At 35.1% G+C, this 21,844-nt stretch overlaps 1 protein-coding gene across 2 annotated transcripts in view; it reads right to left on the bottom strand.

The window, feature by feature from the left end:
• The window catches only part of LOC103031960 (serine/threonine-protein kinase D3), an 80,122-nt gene that overhangs the window by 28,451 nt on the left and 29,827 nt on the right, over window positions 1–21,844 (bottom strand). For both annotated transcript variants that reach the window (XM_007255436.4, XM_007255435.4), the window contains exon 3: window positions 11,014–11,152. In XM_007255436.4, the coding sequence (XP_007255498.2) occupies window positions 11,014–11,152 (139 nt within the window). The remainder of the gene's footprint in view (window positions 1–11,013; window positions 11,153–21,844) is intronic.

The following is a 21,844-nucleotide window of genomic DNA, read 5'->3' as shown; positions in this document are numbered from 1 at the left end:
ATTGTGGATTAGCATAATGGAAAATCTCGAGCCACAATTAAAAATCAGTATAGCTGAATAGAACAGCGTAATGATAGGGATTTTATCCTCTAATCAGGAATAAAAAAGGCAAGACTCCTTATTTTGCATTAAACTACAACTACTACAGACAGCCTTTGGAATCTATTCTGATTTGTTTGGCATATGAATGCATGGCTGCTGATGCATATTGAAAATATACTTTATACCTTAGATTCTTTAAAGTAGCACCTTTTGGGTTTTCACTTGTCACTCAACTGCTCCTATAAACACTCCATCCATCTGTTTTCTGTGAATCAGCTGAAAGAGTTTGGTGCCAGGAATCATATGCTGTTGGGATGGCTCCATTATTGTAACGTCACCCACCAAACCCCAGCAGAGCCCCGCCTTTTGACTTTTTTTTTAAACACACACACATTGATTTAGCATTTTTATTTTTATTTTTATTAGCATTAAATAATTCCATAATCTTTTCCTTGAATTGAAGTACATCGCTCCTTCAATATAGTTAGAAATTTAGGCTTTACAAACATCTCTATCTCGTAAGATTTAAGCAACTCTTTATCTTAACAAAATTTAATTGGATGTTTGAAGGTAATGTGTTCTTCTGAGCCTTATACATAAACAATAATCATCTAAATCATAGAATTTCAATTATTTCAACTGATAAAACAGTGTATTTGATGGATGACTGTAATTTTTTCTAGTGATAATTCTTACAGCCCTTCTCTGTAAAACAAAAATAGAATTTGTAACTGTTTTGCATGCTTTCCCCCAGACTTCAATACAGTAGATCAAGTGTGGAACAATTATTGCATTATACAACATATACAGAGCTTTATTATATAATAATTTCCTTACTCCTGCTTACTTTGTACAGCAATGCAATAGATTTAGCGATTTTTGTTGTTGTTTCTTAAATGATTTATGTGAGGTTTTCATGTCAGCTTTTCATCAATGATGACAGCCAAAAACTAATTTTAACACCATCAACTCTAAATGGAACATTAATAGTTTTCTTTGTATTACTGAATATGATGCAATTTGTTTTATCCAAATGTATTGATAATTTATTAAGTTGAATGATTTGTATTTAAAATGTACTTGTAATGATTTGTATTTTACAATTTTTTCTGTCTGTATCATATCCCAACATCTGTTGTCATCTGCAAATATAATACATTTAAAAAGTCCTGACACATTTATCCAAATTCATAATCATAATAGGTGTGGTAAAATCATTCAATATGATACAATACAGTGAAATTTTCATTCATAAAAGAGATCCTTAAACCAAAATGAAAATTATGAAGTAATTAACAGAAAACAAGAGTATAAAAAGGTCCAGATAACACTAATATTAAATCTAATATTATGTATGGCAGTTAGCTTTTTTGAGTTGCTTATTTAAGTGGTCAAGTATGGCATCTGATCGTATCAGTCAAACCAGTACAGAACAAAATAAAAATAAAAATTGTTATGAAATCAAGTATTGATGGCACAGTAACTACTATGCTTTAACTGGTGCCAGTGAAACAATCTGAACCAGACAACCAAGAAACATCACAAAAAGTCACTAAAAGTCAAACTCTGTCAAGAACTTTAGCAACACACTAGGTGTGAAAACAGCCAGAGAGAGAAAGAGAAAAAACAGGAAACACGCAGCAGCTGCTAAAGATACAGACTCTCTTCATCCAACACTCATACAATTACCATCTTCCATACAGTCACAAACTCAAATACAAATTTATTTTACAGGCTAGCTAATTTCTCCCATAATTAGAGTAATTGCACAGTTTTTACTCCGTAAGAAACATCTTAGGCATCATGCCTGAGTGTCTTAATAGAAGAAATCAGCCCTTCTTCCATTCAATCTAGCTGCAAGAACATAAGACCCGCTGTAAGAAAAATGGAAGAAACTGCCCCTAAAAGCCTCTAATGGAGGGCTAATAATGATCAAACCATAATAATGCCTTTCTTCTAGCTGCTGGCTTTCTCTCTTTTCAGAAAAAAAAAACACTCTTGGTGTATTTTATAAGGCACACTTTGCAACAGTGAGTGACAGCCAAGGAAAGGCGATCTTTATTCTCTGTGTAAGTCATGATATTAATAGCGAGGGGCCAGAGCCGTGTGCCCCTGGTGCCTGATGTTGTATGAGTGACGTCTCAGACTGTGAGGACGAGGTTTTAGGAGACTGGGGACAGTGTTAAGGCCTCAGGGGTGACACAAGTGACACAACATATCACTTATCAATCACACATCAGTCATCAATCATCAACATCATTAGGATTCGACTGTTTCCGCTGGACATGACCTCTGGTCATTTAAATTTACTCCTGAAGTACAGCACTATAGAAGAGTCCTTTAGAAAACTGTTAAATCCCTTAACAGGCCAGGATTTTTGTACATTTTCTGTCTGATATTACACCCTTAAATTTTGAGGATTTTTATTCAAGCATTACATAAAAAAAAGCTTTGATAATAAAACATTACTGAAAATTAAAATTGTAATTGTAATATAAAGTATAGAAAAATATTTAAGTAAATCTGCAACTGTCAAAATATAATAAATAAAATCATAAAATTGGCTCTTTACTGAACCTTATTTTGAAATCAATACAAATCCTGCATACAAATCAAACAGCTTATCGCCTTTCATTTCATTATTATTGTGTAGTTTTTACGTCTATTTTCAAACATGTAAAAATTGGGTTGATTCCTGTTACTGTAGATAAAAAACAAACTGCTTTTTCAAGTGTCCTGTAAGAGATCCAAAGCCCTCACATTTTCAGAGTGTAAATAACTTATTTTACTGCAGAGAAGAAGGTTTTTGTATCACCTAGACCTATATATATATATATATATATATATATATATAAATATATATATATATATATATATATATATATATATATATAGATAGATAGATAGATAGATAGATAGATAGATAGATAGATAGATAGATAGATAGATAGATATAGGCACTATAATACTCTATACAACACCAGAATAACCCTAAATGAACAGAAATCAGTCAGTGACTAATGATATAGTTTAAAATTCATGATATAATGATTAGATAATCATAGTTCTGTTCACTCCAACCTTTACAAGAATTTGTTCAACACAAACAACCACATCACCTGACACATTAAATCACACTCTTTTTTATTGATGCTTATATAAGTTCTGGATGTGTTTATTTTTGTATTATTTTCTCTTGTGGCCTTTTGCAATATATACTGTACTACAATTTGAAAATTAATTCAACAGATTTTAATATAAGTCAATGATCCAATCAGTCATGGTACTACTATTGCACTGAATCCAAGATTAAAGTACTATGAATGATATTTGCCTGATATAATCTGTTTCACGTAGATTCCATGGAAGATGAGAACAATGTGAATTTTCCTTTTGTTCCAAACAGCAAATACGTTGTAGCCTGATGTGTTTAATTTCCCTTATATGACATTGCTTACAACAGTAATGTAACTATTGCACATACAAATTTTGAATGCCGATGCTGAAAAGATATATTTTTATATCAACCCTGCCAAGTGGAGATGCAAAAATGTTGAGGTGAAATAAAAGCCATTATATTTATAGCCTTCCTAAATATACTTCTTGTATAGACTACACTTTTTACAATCATTTGAATACATGATAAAATTCATACTTTCTGATGACTTTAGAAGTAAACTTGTGGAAAGTAACAGAACAGTGATGTTAAAGAGTCTTGGCTTATGTAAAAATGGAATATACTCTAGTGCACCTTTAAATCAACAACAGGAAAAGAAGTACATGCTGTAGAATGATCAGTTAAGTAGGTTGGTCAACTATGCCGGTACAAGGTATTTTTATTCCTTTTGCTACCATGTATGACTTAGTTTTCACAGAATTAAACACAATTTCCTTTTGGGACCTCTTCTAAACTTGCGATTGCAAATTGTGAATTTACACAAGCTATGTGTTCTATGTGCAAAATGACTGTACTTTAGCAGTGTTGTGCATAAGTGCATATAAAAAAACGTATCTATATATTTCAGTTTTTCTCCAGTAAATGGGATTTAGGCAGTAAAGATGCTAGCATTGCCGCTACTGTGTTCTGACTGGTTGGTGATTTGATGCTGGATAACTGAAGTTTAAAAGCTTAATAAATAATTTGTAGTACTAAAACATTTCATATGGTTCTATATTAAGGAAATATTGAGCATGAATTTCATGAAATTTCAATTAATTCAAATTAGTATGAAGTGAACTAGTTCATGTTAAATGTGAACTGGCACAACACTGCACTTAAGGCCTTTAGCATATTTTCTGCAGAAAGGACATTAGCTTGGCATTAGCAACCAATGTGGGGTAATGTGCCAAAAAAAACAGCCACAGATGATGTGCTGTTAAACAGACAAGTTGAACTCGGAGGATAAAGAAATTGTGTGACAACATCTGTGATTGGTAGTTTAAAAAAGTGCAGTGAAGTGCAGTTGTGGAGCATACAGGACAGGCAAAGAAATTAGAAGAAAATATGCAAGTTGATAAGTTAGCGAAGGCGAGTCCGGCTTATGGCAATGTTTTCGAAGTTTGCTTTGCAGGAAGTATGCAGAGGCCTTTACAGAATAAAGCTTGGACCCTCATTGTCATAATTTGTAATGTAATTTATAAATAGACACTTAGTTCTAACAGATTGTGATTTTGCGAGATATTAGTACACAGAAATCAACATTGAGGAGCTCCTGAAACATACATGTGAACACTTTGGTAACTCCAGTCCTTGTATACAGAAGAGTTTAAAGTGAAACACTCGAACTCATTAGCTAATTTCACCCAAAAACAATGACCAAACTTGTATATCTAATAATTACACAGCACATAATCTATAGCAAAGCTAACTACACTAAAGAGTGTGATTCATTGAAATAAATGACATTAATCCTTTGATAATCCTAGTTTACCGGACATGACAGTAAACTTCTGAACTACTGATACACTGTACAGCACTGATTAAATGAAAGGCATCTCTCTCTCTTTCTCTCTGTAATCAATAAGCCAAACACTGAGAGACTCTTCAGACTCTAAACAGCTCCATGGCAACTGAATTCCCGAAACGTCCGCTCAGAGGAATGTGCTCAGAGGAATGCACTCAGAGGAGGGGAATTCTTCCGAAGAGCACCAGAGGTGCGGAGAAATGAGGAAAACCACACACACACAGACACACACACTGTTCAGACAGAAAAACACTGAACCACTTCCCCAGAGCAGTCTTAAACTTTAGTTGTTTAAACCTGCACTGAAACCATACCGCTCCATTTCACTCCTGCTGCACTGTTATAAAACTTTACTGTGCTTTAATGCTGTATATTAGTTCTTCCTGATCTCTGCATTCAAGGCAGTCTAAGAGACTGGACTCTGCTTACTGGTGCAGATTTGAACTGGCTCAACTCATCCCTGACTTGTATTGAATACTATGTTACACTCTGTGAAGTCCCCCAGGGCTCGGTTTTAGGACCAGCACATTTTAAACTATATAAAATATATCAAGTCCTGCATGAGTAAACAGTTTCGAAGGCAAAACAGAAATGATCCTTACAGTGTTCTAACAGTAACTGAATAAATTTGTATCTTCACGTCTAAACTACTGTAATGAGCTGCTCGCAGGTGTCCTTAAAAATACTTTTTTAAACCTAGTCATAAAGTAGACAAATTATAATTTATCTTTTCTTAAAGAGTGGCACCGGTTACCAGTGTCATTGAGAATTTAATTTAAAATAATATTGCATACTTTGTAGTGTTTACTATGCCTCTACATTTCAGCATCAGGATTACAAGGCATATACCTTCAAGAGTAAATAGATAGAAGATAGCTATTGTTATAAATTCTTTTTGACTAGCCTTGCATCCAAAGTCACTTTACACTTAAACTGTATGTAATTTTATTTTAATAATATTAATGGATGGAGTATAACCTAAGAAATGTCTTCAATGTCTAAAATAATTTGTAAAATGTAATAAATACATTAAAAAAATATGGCTTAAATTTTCTACCTGCTAAAATGAATATGAAGATGTTTAAAATTACTCCAATACTTATCCTCATACTTATCAGACCCTTAAGTTCAGAACATTTTTAGAAACACTTTTTATAAATAACTGTTTATAGGATATATATTAGCTGGTATTTCATAATTAAATAATTCCACATACTAACATGTCTGCTGTGAACCAGGAAGGAGACAGGAGAGAGCAGAGCCAGAAACAAGAAACATTACTTTAGACTAGGGACTTTAGATTATTTTTCTACAATTTGTAAAATTAATCCATTAATTAAGGACATATATATTGTAAATATCACAGATGGAATCCCGGAACTGAGGAATTAAAGTGGAATTCAGATAAAAAAAATAGAGATACACTGAAAAAACTCTGACCGGCACTGTAGCCTTATGCTGGTGTTCTGAGTAATGAACAGACGACATACACATATCATATCAAATGTTTAATATAGATATCTTAGAGTGTAGTTACTCTTTAAAAAATATTTTGTTTTGTAATTTTTATATGTTTATGTAATTTCATTTGTTACTAACTGATGATCTTTACAGGGAGCTTTTATTACTAATATTATTTTATTCATATAAATTCTCTCCCATTTTTCTTCCAATTTAGCTAGGCCAATTGTACCACCAATTTAGCTAGGCCTGATGAAAGGAAAGAGCACCATCTACACACCCAGAGAGAGCAAGGCCAAATGTGCGCTCTAAGGGCTCCAGCAGCTAATGGGATGACCAGGATTTGAACCAATATCCCAATCATAGTGACAACGTTTTAGACCGTTGGACCACTCGGCCCCCCAGGGAGCTTTTAAGTCTATGCCAGTTATTCACTCATTCATTTGCTCCTCAGCTAAAATGACAAACATAAATAAATTGATAATGAATGTGATTAAATGTGATTGATTTAGATTAATTAGTCACAGAGCATGTAATTAATTGTATTAGTTTCGCCTGACAGGACTATTAAAAATCTAAAAAATCCAAAATGTGACATAAAATCAATAAAAAACAGTGAAAAAAAGCAACAGAATTTGAAAAAAATATATATAAACAGCTTTCATAGGTCCCTATTAATGAAAACTATAAAAAAAAATATTATTCAGTGTAAAAATAAATGTAATGAATGTAGAATAAATAGCAGGAAAATCACAGGAAGATCTCAAAGGGTTAACTCAAATAAGCATATTTCTATCTGAAAATCACTTATTTGTACAGACAGGCTGCAATGTCCCAATCAGCTCTTTTTACTTTTGAACCTAATCGCATTTCTGAGTCTAGGCTGAGCTAAGCCATTTCATGTTTTAAGCTATTAGTTATATGAACATTTGTTAAAAGGATGGCACTGTTAACCTAGAATATGAATGTAGAGCAAACTGAACCTGAAAGGTCAGGTTTTATTATTATTTTTGTTCTCTATGGACTTCCAGGAAAAGCTCAGACACATATTTGATACATATATATATATATATATATATATATATATATATATATATATATATATACACAAAAAACAAGTCTAAAACACAGTCTTAACCGAAGACTGTGTTTAACATTCACTTAAAATAAAAGGTTTTAGGGTCACAGTGATTCACCGTCCAGCAACAGAGCACAAAGCTCAACAACAACATCTATCTGTTTCTGCCATCCGTCTGAGTGTAAGCTAAAGCTGCTGGCACCAAGACTGAGGGCCAGTGGCCAGGAGGCGCCAGACGTGGAGAGAGGGTGAGAGAGAACACAGGCCACAGGAAACACAACGCACTGCTGCTGTCTGTGACCCGGGTGTGGCAATCATTTACTTATACAATTCGAGAGGCATCTCAGTTACATTGATGATTAAAATATGTATAACCTCAATACAGCCCTATGAATCTGGTAAATTCCTAGATTTTTAATTTTCAGGTAAAAGACAATTTAAAAAATATTTGTTTCCCATACTTGAGGCATTTCTGTGATCTGATTATCGTGACATTTTAACATAACCTAAAAAACAACTGTCAACTGACTATAAAATAAAAAGAGAAAAATCACAAACATAAGATTTATGCAATACAACAATGAAATGTAAGTCTGCTTGTTTTGAGACAATGCTTGCTGCATTGTTTTTAATGTGTGATTGTATTTAAGGTAATGCCTTCAAACAAACATATTAAATCTTAACTTTTGCAAGTTTGCTTTTATATTACCATTGAAAGCTGAGGGGGGTTTTCCTTCCCCTGTAAAAATGTTGTTTTTGCTATGTGCTATATATTATTGGCTCCTAAGTTGGATGCTTGGTTGTTCTGTTGGGGTATTTACAACACTTTAAAGAAAAACATGTAGTGTCGGTACACTTGCATCTCACATCATTCATTCATTGTTTTATCTGAAATCAAGAGCATTAAAAAAGAGAAAATATTTATATCAAAAGAGCTTTCACAGGCTAGCTATAGAACTGAAATGAAAAGAGACAGAGAGATAGACAGAGAGAAAGAGAGATGCGTACATTGATAGATAACTGGTGACAAGCCTGTTGCAGTACGTGCACACACAAAATTAAACCATGCAAGAGCCTTGCACCAAAAGAAGTTTGCATGAAGAGGAAGTGGTGTGTGTGTGTATGTGTGTGTGTGTATGCGTGTGTGTTTATGTAGCAGTGCTGTTTCTGTGTGGAGAGCATCATACATGCAGCGTATGAATACGAAAGCCGCAGCTGCTCAGGTGTTGGTTGAGTTTCACATAACCCCGTCAACATACAACCACACCAGAGAACAGCAGGAGGAAACGAGCAGCTAACCAGCAAATTCAGGTGTGTGAGTGTAAATGTGTGTGTGTGTTCTCGTCTTTCACACACATGCTCTGAAAGGACCTGGAGCTATTTTCCTAGTAAATCTAGAGCATAAGGAAGAGCACTATCCCACATATGCAGCACCAGTGCGACTATCTGATCTCACAGCAGTTTAATCTAATCCTGATTTGATTCGATTTTGAGAATGATTCAATGCACCATGAACTAATCTGATTATTTTGTTACGATATAAAAAATATACATAAAAATAGAAGACACTACTGTTACTAGATGAGCTATTTATATTCTGCCAAGTAAAGATATTACACTTTTATGTTTTTTTACCATGGTATTAAGAGTGTAAATGCACCCTCGACAGTTTACTAATTACTGTAAGTTTATGTTCATGTTCACCTGTTTAAAATACAAAAATAAAAAGCCTAGCAAGAAGACAAAGTGTGCAGAGGTGATGCACTCAAAAAAGAAAAAAAAAGAACATGATACAGTAACTTTAATATTGTGCTACTTTCTTTTTACATTATTTTAATTTTAAATCATTTATTTTGTTTCATTATTATTAAGCAAATGTCTCCAACATATTTTGGTTTCCACTGAATATCTGAAACAATTATATTTATATTGAAAAATATATTAACATGTTTGCAGTAGTACATTCCTGAAATTAATAAAAAAATTTAGATATATTTTTTGTCCAACAATATTGTAATCACTAAACTACTGAAATATTGTGGCATAATAAAAATTCATTCAGTTGTTTTTATTTAATTTTCCACATTTCTTTCATTTAAGCTATCTTCACACATTCTTATATTGTGAAATACTATATTAATGTAAGTAAACACATTTTTTCAATCATTTAAAAACGGTTTTAAAATCTTTTGACTGTAAAAAAATGAATAAATCCAGTGTGCTAGTCCTGTGTGGGCAAAATAATCATGTCTAAGATAAAAAAAGAAGATTATTGGTGCTGTAGGTGTAAAACATTCAAGAAAAAAAGTATTAAAATAAATACATATCCAGAATGACTTCTATTTAAAAAGTGGGATCAAATCTTCGGCAGAAAAATTGACAGAGAACAAATTTTAATGGACAGTATATTTCTCAAGAAATAATTGCAATAAACTATTTTACTGTCAATTTAAGATATTGTTATGGCACTGATATAATGATAATATAACAGTATAATAATTCAACTACACACTATTAAAGAGTAATGAACATTTAACTATTAAGAACATTTAGACACTGGAATTGAGGAAAACAAATGTAATATTCTAAGTAGATAATATTTAAATAAATTAAGCAATTGACATATCAGCTTATTCACATACACACATGCATAATTATTGTAACAGGTATAATACGATATAAATACTGGGTTTGTAAAGAGAGATCAGTGTGGCTATAAACTGAAAAAATACAGTAAAATAACAACTGCAACTGTCATGTTCATCAAATTTTAGCGGATGATTCACTGTTATACTAATCATTGTGAATCACTGTGTACGAATTAATCGTCTAATTTTACACCCTAATTATCTTAGCAGGGCTGTTTGCTTAAAAATCCTGACATGTCAATTTACTGAACAATGTGCCTATAAGCTTAAAATAACAGCTGTAAATTCTTAAAATAAACAAAATATCTATTTAAATGCATTAATACCAAAATCTAATGGGCAAGGTAGATTTTAGAAAAGGGATATTAACATAGTGACTCAGGCTTAAAGCAACATGTATTTTGTAAGCTTTGCTATCAGTGGTCTTATCAATGGGAATCTTGAATCAGTGGATTTGCAGAAGGATCCAGTGCTTTTTCCTCCAGGTACCACAACAATTTAACATCCGCCCGCACTAATTACACAGCAGCATTCTCTTGTGTGCAGGAGGTTTAGATCCATTATCATTCTCTAAGGCTCTATCACATCCTTTCATCACTTAAATGGTAAATTAATACATGTAGAAAATTATTGCATGCATAACTGTGCAAAATAATTGTGCAAATAATTGTGCAAATAATTGTGCAAATAATTGCGATCAGATAATTACGTAAACATTTTGGAAGGTCTTATAACAACCCTTACAACCAGACAGATAAAGAGTAACAACCCTGCCCACACCATTTCATCCAATCAGAATACAGAGCCTGCTATCACTCACCTGAGAGCACCACCTCTATCAGGTCTCCTTCGTGGATGTCTTCAGCTGAGGTCAGCCGCTGCAGGATGTTTTCTGAGTTTAAGTCATGGCGGAAGAGCAGGATCTTGTCATACATGCCAAAAAATCCACATTCTGGAAACTGGAACAGGATAAAGCGAACAGTGAGCCAAAACAGATACACTCATTTTTAGTTTTTATTAGCTTAGGTCAGCTATTCAACCTGAGACATACTGGATGTAGCACAACAATAATATTAATGATAAGAATGTATTGGTAGACTCATACAATAGTGACAGAAGTAGCAGTAGCATACAATCATATACAGATACTTGGGTTCCCCTGTTTACATGTTTGTCGTGTTTTGGTGAAAAAAATCTTTAAAAACAAGACACAACATATATTTAATTACTATAATTCTTTTTTGTTAAAAAATATGATTTTAATCAGTTTCTGCCCAACATGAATAGGAGTTAATAGGAGCTCTATAACCCGTATGATTTCTGTTGTTTTTAGTCTATGATACTTCATAGCATCTGTGTTACTAAAGAGAATAAAACCCAACCCAGCCCGAGCCCGTGCACGTTCTGCTCGTTCTGCCCGAGCCCGACCCGACCCGAACCATAAACTGTCATTATGAGCCCGAGCCGGACCCGATCCGCCCCATAAACTGGCTGTTTTCGGGCTGTTTGAATGAGCAAAATATGATCAGAATTATGTTAAATAACACTGTAACATAGAAGCATATTATTTACTATTATTTAATTAAAATGATTTTTAAGAACAGCTAAACACAGTGCTGCAGGTCAAACGCGGAGGAGTTAACGTGCGAGAGAGAGAGACACAGAGAGAGACACAGAGAGAGAGAGATTTGCGTGTTCTGATGTGAGCTACTCACAGGTAAAGGTTCTCTTTTATCTCCTCGTGCTTGTATTCTAGTCCCATACATAATTCTGCAGCTCCCTCAGTGTTTTCTGTCGTATTTTGCGGCTAGCACGAGCGCTTACAACTAACACCGCGGACCGCGAGGTGCCGCCACGCTTGTGCCGAATCCGACTCCCTGCTGAATCTGACTCCCGCTTCGCGGACAGAATCGGCACAACACCCCCCGCTGTACAACTGCGGGAGTGAAAACAGCGCTAATAAATAAAATAGTTTAGTTTCACTTTCAGTTTTCAGTTTTCTGGAGCCCGACCGGGCCCGGCCCGAGGGAAATCTCGGCCCGAACCGACCCGATTTCGGGTCGGGCCTCGGGTCAGGTCGGGTTCGGGCAGAGAATCTAAGCTCTACACCCTTGCACTCGCCCCCTTTACGATTCTTGTGCACGCAGCAGCAGCCTGCTGTCACTTACACAGACACGGAGACAACGCTGTGTATCTACTTCTTGTGTGTTCTTGTGTCATACTTCATGTTTACCTTAAGTGACATTGCACGTCCTGCGATGTGACTATTGTGCATGCACAATTCACGATGACGATGCTTAAACGCTATATCGTGCAGCCCTACTTTCCATGCTTTTTTGATTTTAATGTAAAGCACCTTTATAGACAGCCAAGAGAGTGCTCTACATCAGTGATACTGTGTGTCTTTGGTTATTTGGAACAGTGTAAATGCAGTACTTGTTAAAATGGAACGCATTGGAAATTGGATATTGTAAAGATGAGGTGAAATATATACACCTGGCAGGGGGTGGCAGGAGCGCTTATGTGTGGGGAAACACTGAACTGTGTGAGCAGTTGAAAGAGTGTAAGCTGGAAACCCAAGCCTTGGGCAGCCCCTCATTAGTAGGCCAGCCATTCATCTGCCCTCAGTCATCAATAATGCCTGAGGCTCGGCCGACACTCTACAATCAGCACGGGCTGGAGGACCACTCAACTACAAAACCAAACCTCAGCTCTGGACAACACTGGCCTATCTGTCAGCAGCGCAACAGTGTAGCACTGCTCCAACAGAACAGCATCATGCTGAACTAAGTAGAATAAAAAAAACAGCAGTAATGAACTGAAACAACTAAAACAACACATCCCGTACTGAAATAATTGAATATATTGAACAGTTAAACAGACACACTTGTACAGCACAATGAGAGGTTCTGTTCCAAAACACACACAAGGCAGCTCTGGTACAAGCAGACACACTATACGCCACACTCCACAGGGCACTATTAATGTTTTATAGCCTCACGACTGACAAAGTACACTAAGTGCTACAGTTAATATGCGGCCTAATATTGGCACGCTTTAGGGTTAGCGTTGTCACTTAATTAACTGAAATGATGCTGGTTAGCCACGTAAAACAATACTCTATCTGGCAGCCGTGATCAGGCTACATATCAAGTTTTAGCTGTCACATGTTTTATATGCCAAAGACACCTGTACATTGAATAACTGGGGCGAGGCTCAGGTCATTTCTCTTAATACGCATGAGCATATAGTAGGTATGAGTGCACCATTGTGAACATTTATCTTAATGTTCATAAAATACAAAAAAATTACAGAATTTAACTCCATATTGCCATATATTATGTTGTATAACTGTTTGTTTGTTGTTTATATGCATGCACTAAATACGCTAAATATGCTATATGTGGTAGATTATTGTTGTTACATTATTTTATTTTTGCTACATTTTTTGTTGTTTATTTTCATGATTTAATACAACATCAGTCTTGGTAAGTCTTGGTAAGAAACTGTTTTGGAAATAGACAAAGCAATAATTTAGTTTCTACTGAATGTATAAAACTGTTGGTACCACTTTAGAATAGGGCTCCTTTATAAAGGGTTTATAAATAGTTTAAAAGGGACTTTATTAATGGTTATAGATTAAGTTGTAAATACTTTAAAAACATTAATAAGCACTAAATAAATACACATAAACAGAAAGAACAACAGTGAACATTTAGATTTAACATGTCTAGTAAAATAATATAGAAACTCAGTTTGTAGTTAAATAAATAAAGTTATTATCAGAAATGTTAATGATGACTTATGGATTAGACAAAGTAAGATAAGCATCTAGTAAGATCTTAAGAGGTTTAGCAGTATAAACAAATGTGAAATCACTAATTGGTACATAGCAGGCCACTGTTGCCCTTCCTATTTATGTGTTGTAACTGCTAATTAATGGTTTATAACCTAATTAATAAGCATTAATAAACTCCTTTAAAAACTATTTATAAATCCTTTATAAAGGAGCCTTATTTTAAAGTGGTACCAACTGTTTCATACTGATTTATACTAAAAGTAAAAAATACTAAACACTTCATACTAAATATATATATATATATATATATATATATATATATATATATATATATATATATATATATATACACACACACACACACATTTTTTTACACTATTCTCTTGAAATGAAAAAAATATGAAATGTAATGTAATGGCATATTGCCAAAAATATCTTGTTCCAAACATACCTTGAATTATTGTAGAGCCATATCACTCACCCCTACATGTGTACGGAGTGGTTGCCAGATTAATGGACAAACTTCTGAAGTTGTGGGGGCATTTAAAATTCCTAGATCCATATGGTCATGAATGTACCAGGAATATATCATAGAAGGCATTACCACATACAGGGGGGAAGTGCAGTGAGTAGTAATGATTGTGACCGGCAGCATCTGTCTAGAATTGTTCATGCAAACAAACAAGCAACTCTGGTGGAAATCACATCCACATTCAATACAGAAGGCACAACAAACATATCCTGAAGGTCATGTTTAGCTTCCATTGTATATGACAAAAGTCATAGGACATAATACTTGTTCCTTGCATGTCAGTACAATATCTTAAAGCTGCACTGTATAGTGCCCTAATCTGCTCTGTGCACAAGATGATATTTTAGCCACAAGCTTAATACACTAGCCAAAAGCTAACATGATAGTTACGCTACACATGTTCAGTACAAAACAACATGATACACTGCAATTTTACACAATATGATATGCTGTATGGAAACACTTGGCATTAGCATGCATTAAAAATGTAACAATGTAAATTTAAACCAGTACCTGAATGAGATGGGATCGTTACTTCATTACCATATCCCCACAGCAACATTACACACTTGTTGCAGATAATTTCATGACAGTTAGTGGCCAACTAGGACATTAAACCCCTCCGCAGCCTCATACAGTAAACCAGCACAGAGACTACAGGACAAGCCATCGATTTTCCTGCAGCTGCCAGAGTGTATCTGTGACTAAATCCAGGTCAAGCTTCGGGCGCCCTGGTGCCTGTATAAGCCCTTAGCTTTGGATTATAAAGACAAAAAGAATCAACTAATGTAATTTGGAGACCTGTAAACAAACCAAGCACCACATGCTACAGTGGGTTAAAAAATGCAATGCTAACAGCATCTGTATAAACTGTGAAAGGAACAATTTGGTGAACCATACAAAAATGAAGTTAGAAGTTAGCTTAAAGGCTTCCAAATAGTGCCTGTGAAATGAGCCTTTGCATGTTTATGAGCTGCATACCTGCTGCAGTTTAATTTGCCTGTGGCCCTGCTCTCTCGGCCAATCACAGGTGTCGCCGTGTAGTGTCTTCAGCCACAGAGTTTGTTCAGCTTCCATGATTGAGACATCTTTAGGCACTTCTGATTATATTACAAACATGCCTTCACAGTACCATGCTACATGTCTTTTGCCATGTTCCATTAAAGCCAAAGGATGCCAATAACTTAATCTATAACAAAAAATCTATCCACAGCACCAAAACATTCTCAGTCCACTAACTACACATTACCTTAAAATAATTCATTTAATATTAGATATTAAATAAAAAAATTAAATCATTCACAAACCTTATTATTTATGCATTACTTTATATATCCCATTGAACCTTTTATTCATTATTTATTGTGACAACTGTGAGTTTTAGTTCTTTTAGACTTGAGTAAAAGTACAAGTGCTCTATCAAAAAAGTGACTTGAGTACAAGTTCCACACTTAAGAGGAAGTACTTAGGTATTCAACATATTATGTACTTAAGTATTGTAAATAGTTATTATAAAATTTAGTACTGGAGCACTGAAAGTAAAGGTACAGTACTGTGTTGTGTAGTTTTTACAGAAAGCAGTAGAAAATTCTCAGAGTGAAAGTTAGAACAGGAGCAGCGTGGTCTTCTTATAAGATCAGCTTGATCACTTGATTCACTGAGGAGTTTCATCAAACCCGGTGACAGTGTAGAGCATCTAACGCTCTGATATGGCAGTGATAATGTGGGTTTGGAATTATCATAATTGTAACGATGCAGTTAGAGACCGCTGGGGTTTGGGGTGTGGGTCTTGAGTAACTTAGTGAAGAGCCACTACCTCTTAATCTCCAGAGACACTCATGTCATTGCTACAGGCAGCTGAACAAGTCTTCCTACTGGGGAAGTAATCTACTGTGCCACCCAGGGTGCACAGGAAGCCGTGTTTGCGAAATACTTTGTTTTTGGCAGAGATTGGGTGCACTGCAGCATTTGCATGTGCATGCATAGCTGCTGGAGATGCTGCAGATGCTATGCTAACCAAATTTTTCCAGTGGTAAAGAAATTAAAGAAATTAAAAAAGCATGTTTTTTTACATCAGCATACTGTAACCATCAGAGATTTTTAGGCCCGGCTTTAACAAATGCCTATTGTAAAAAATATATATATATTATTACAGCAAAAATAATCATATTGGTGTTTTACATTAATAGCTAATATTGGCCATTTTTTAAACAGTATCATATATTACATATACACTATTCACAAATATAATTAATTCAACTTCATGTAGTATAATCAGTAATAAAATAAGTGATGTATTTGCTTCACTATGCTGATCATACTGTTAAGTACCTGTATCTATTGAACTGTGAGGCTCAATACAAATTAGGGATGCAACAACTATTTGGCAACTGAAATAATATGCTGAAAAAAAAAACACTTTTGGTTCCTATTAGCAAAATGTTAGTTTTCCAGCGGAAAGGTACATGATGTACAGGGCTAGACTAATGTCTACTGAAAAAAATAGCTTTAACATTAGTTTTTTTACCAAAAGACTGATTAGTTTTTTTCTGTATAAATTTCACTGACATGTGACTTAAGCAGGACTGTTAAGTTTCGTTTGTGACTGAAATCCCACTCCTGAAGAAAAATGGTATTAGAACTGCGAGGTATTAAGGTAAATCTATTGCGTTTTATTTGTCTGCTGGGATATTAAAAATGTTATGTTTTCAATAAAAAACATTGCTTTTTCTTAAAAAAAAAACATTTAGGCTGTTTAATTAATTCAATGGTGGCAAACATGGCAAAATAAAAAAGAAAATCCTGTTCTGAATTTTTATTTTTATGATTCAAATATAGTTTTTCTGAGCATCTCTACTACAAATGTGTACACTGTACATTTACACTCCTATTAATTACATTACATGTACATAATCATGTAATATAATCTGCATGTATAACACAACAAAAGAACAGTAATAACTGTAGACCAGGGGTTACGGATTAAACGCTGTTTCAGCACACGCAGTCTAATCCCTGAGTGCTCGGCTAAACAACGCAGTAAAAACACACAGATAGGAAATGAAGGAGTAGAAAGTGATTGGACTCATTCTGTGGCTCTTCACGAATCTGTCACCTCACTCAAGCACTCAGGAAAACACAACAGGAAGCACGGCTGACCGGATCTCAGTCCGCCATGACGCCAGACTCGGTCACCAGGAAGGAGGAGGTTCAGCTGGAAGACACAAAATTCACAGCCACAATAGAGATCCCACAGCTAAGCCTCAACTCTCCCCTCCACAGCAACACATTCAACCATTCAAAAATTACATTAGCAGATCCACACAGCAGTGTGGGGGACTACATCACAGCAAAGTTATTCACCAAGATCTGCTCAAGTCCAAACTTAAAGAAAACGAACCTGTGAACTCTCACTGGTGGAGACACCTCATACTGAGTGAAGCAGGTGCCTGTGTCTACATGAGAAGCATGTAAATAAAGTAGTGCCACACGATATGAACATAAATTCATGAGTCTGAGAGATTTATGGGATATCATAATCACAGTAGAAATAAACCCAAATTAATTAAAGGATAAAAATGAAATCAAAATAAATTCAACTAAATACACTAAAGTTTTTTTAAATATGTATTCGCATGTGTATCAAGTGTTAAAGTTTAAAATTTAACAGAAGAAACATATTCTATACATATTCTCAATCTACTGCTGATGTTGTTTGCTGGAGTTCACATTAGGAATCAGTCAGTGCTCCTTATGCTCTGGTCAATAAATGTACCTGTTTATTGTCCAGGCTGGGTATCACTGTTGACATGCGAGAACATAAAACTTTATTAGCCAATAAAGCCTGACCCTACTTGGACAATTGTGACATTCTTATTTTGGAATGCATATAAATTACATGTTTATACATTATTATTAGTATTATTAGTATTATTAGTATTATTATTATTATTAGTATTATTATTATTATTATAAACAAAAAACTCTTGTATCAGAATATGTATTGTATTGACAGCTCAGATCAGATTAGAAAAAATGTGTGTGAAAATGATGTGTGACTGTAAAGAAAATGGGTTAAATAACTCCTGACTGGAAGAGCAAATTCCAAAGTGTCTTTAGATTACAAGCAGACAAAACACGGATACTTGCTACATGTACAATGATATACATGGATATTGTATACACTACACATGTACATATTGTATACAGAAACGTACAGTACTGATGGTACACATTACTAAGAATGAAATAGAAACGACTAAAGGAAGAATGTCTTCAAGTTGACAAAAAAGCAAACAGCACCCCTAAGAAGGCTACTACTGCCTCAGAGGTAACATTTCAATAAACTGCCCTACTGAGGCCAAAATACTAATTTTATTGTAGATTTTATACAGTTAAAAAAAGTGAAATTATCACTTTTGAAACATAGTATGGCATTTTTGTCATCAACTGTATCTGCATGTTTATTTAATGAATATATATTTTATGTATGCAGTTATGTATATGTGGCACTTTAATATAAGGACTGTGTTAATGTATCCAAAGTGAGAGATCTCTGATACACATTTTTTGTACTGCTGTTTCTACAGACCAGCTAAGAGGACTGGTATGATTTAGCAAGTTTTGTAATAGTCAGACCTGCAGTAATGGCTACGGGTCAGGCGCTTTGAAAACGACTCCATTTAAAAAATTACAATTACTGAAAAACACTTCAGTTGCTCCACTAAGCGGTTAATCACTTAAAAGCCTGGTGGATCAAACTCGGGTCTCTTGATGGGAATTGTATAATAGTGTCCTATCGTCTGTCCTGGGATAATCCCTGGTCCAGGAATGAGCTCCAGCATCACAACTATAACCTTAGCTACTACAGCAGCATTAGCAGAACTGATCCCAGATCAGCAAGAAAGAGCAAAAGAGCATAATCCCAGCAAGGCAGCCTATGTTCCTGAAGCTTTCACCACCCTTTTAATAAAAATGTCGCTGCTTAAATCAGGTGTCTAGGTTACACAGTTTCTGGGTCCTGGCCCACTTGGATCCAGTCTCTCACAAAAATGTTAATGCTAGTTCTTTGCTAACTTAACCCAGAGAGCAAGATTAACTGAATTTAACAGGTTTATCACAAACTAAGGGAGCATGGGTTTAGCATACTGCTGAATGGTAAGACTTTCTGCTAGAGGTCGGCAATATGACATGATCATTTTATCATTCCTGTAATACATGTTCTCAGAGTAGCCTATACCGTGGATATCATCAGTACTCACATACTCAAAGACCTAACAACTGCATGCTTATTAAAAATGTACGATTATTCTTGTTTATTCAGATGTATCGCAGTACATTTTAAATTAAAATCTTTTTTTTTAAATCTTAAGCATATCATAATTAGAATTACTATATTCAAGGGAAGGTATTTAAATTGTGTTTTTAAAGGATCTGTCATTACTTCTGCAACTTTACTGCAATCACATGTACAGCGGTATGAAAAATTTTGGTCACCCCTGAACTTAATTTTCTTTTATAAACCTTTGGTTGTTTAGATCAGCAATTTCAGTTAAACATATCATATAGCAGATAAACACAGTGATATTTAGGAAGTGAAATTAAGTTTATATGATTTACAGAAAGTGTGCATTATTTATTATTTATTTATTTTATTATTATTTAATTATTTTAACAAAATAAGGTAAGTGCATAAATTTACGCACACCACAGGAAAATCACATCAACATTTAGCAGATCCTCCTTTTGAAGAAACAACAGCCTCTAAACGCTTCCTATAGAATCCAATGAGAGTCTGGCTTCTGCTTAAAGGTATTTTGGATCTTTCTTCTTTACAAAACATCTCCAGTTCAGTCAGGTTTGATGGTTTCTGAGCATGAACAACCCGCTTTAAATCACACCAGAGATTTTCAATCTGAGATGAAGACTGAGATGATCATTCCAGAATGTTGTACTTGTTCCTCTGCATAATTGCCTTAGTAGATTCTTTTTATTCATTTCTAACTTTTATCCCTTTTTCCCCAATTTAAAAGGTTAATTACCCAACCCACTCATTAGGACTCCACCTATCACTAGTGATTCCCCAACACTAGCACATGCCTCCTCAGACACGTCAGCCACCTCTTCTGGAACTGCTGCTGATTGCCGCAACAACAATTGTGCTTTCTCAGTGCTGATGGTAAGCTTATGGCAAGCTACATGAACTGGATTCAAACCAGTGATCTCCCGATCATAGTGGACCACTCAGAGCCCTATATGCCTTAGTAGTTTTTGAACAGAGTTTTTGTTTTCAGGTGATTTGAGAGTTGTGTTTTGAGGCTCCCATGTTGCCACTCCTCAGAGAAGATGCAAAGAGGAGAAAAACTTTGGCAATTGGCAACTTAACCCCTTTTTCATAACTGAATTCACCTGTGTAAGTAGGTCAAGGGTCAATGAGCTTACCAAACTAATTCTGTGTTACAATAATTAGTGATAAAGGTGTTCAAATCAATAAAACGGAAGGTTGCCCAAATTTGTGCACCTGCACCAAATTTTGTTTAAAGAACAATTGCACACTTTCTGTAAATCCTATAAACTTCATTTCACTTCTCTGTAACAAAATCTAACAAACAAGCCTGCCTAAATCATCAAACCCTCACAGTGTGTTGAGTTGTAAAGTAACCTGACACTAAGTAATCTGATGCTTTCTGACACTGTATGACACACTGTTATCTATAAAAACAGACAGCAGTACAGACCAAACTCAGGCTGTGAGGCTGTGTATCTCCTACTGAGTTTAGCTACTGAAGATCTTACAGTATATCTTTTTTTTTTCTTTTTTTATTAATATGGTTACGGTGAGCTTCAGGCATGTAACAGCACTTACAGTGCACAACACTTACAGGGAGCTACGAGCTCAAATTACCGGTTAGTTACAGTAGCTTCATATCCAAAACTAAAAGGCAAACAATGCCAAGTTCACACTGCTGCCCTGCTAACTCCCTGGAAACCCAGGAAAGCTTCACCTGATCTTTGGCCTGTGTCACCATGGCAGTAGCATGCTCACAAAAAGATAGCATACACACACATACAGAGGGGCTGTAGCAGGTAAACGCTGCTGGGCAGGAAAGAAAACAGCTCTGTTTCTGGTCCTTGATAATAATCAACAAGCTGTTCAGCCCAGGTTTGAAAATGAAAGGGTCATTAAATCCATTAACGCTGACTATGGCTCCACTGACGGTCACAAGAGTGCTTGAAGCATTAACACAGAGCTAATGGATACAGGCTAGAGTCGTGTGTGTGTGAGCATGGAAACAGTTATGTGTGTAAGAGTTACTGAAA

This window comes from Astyanax mexicanus, chromosome 1 (assembly GCF_023375975.1).
Source record: "Astyanax mexicanus isolate ESR-SI-001 chromosome 1, AstMex3_surface, whole genome shotgun sequence".
In the NCBI taxonomy this organism is placed as follows: Eukaryota; Metazoa; Chordata; class Actinopteri; order Characiformes; family Acestrorhamphidae; genus Astyanax; species Astyanax mexicanus.
Note: the sequence above shows the minus strand (reverse complement) of the source record. Positions and strands in the feature narration are given on the sequence as shown.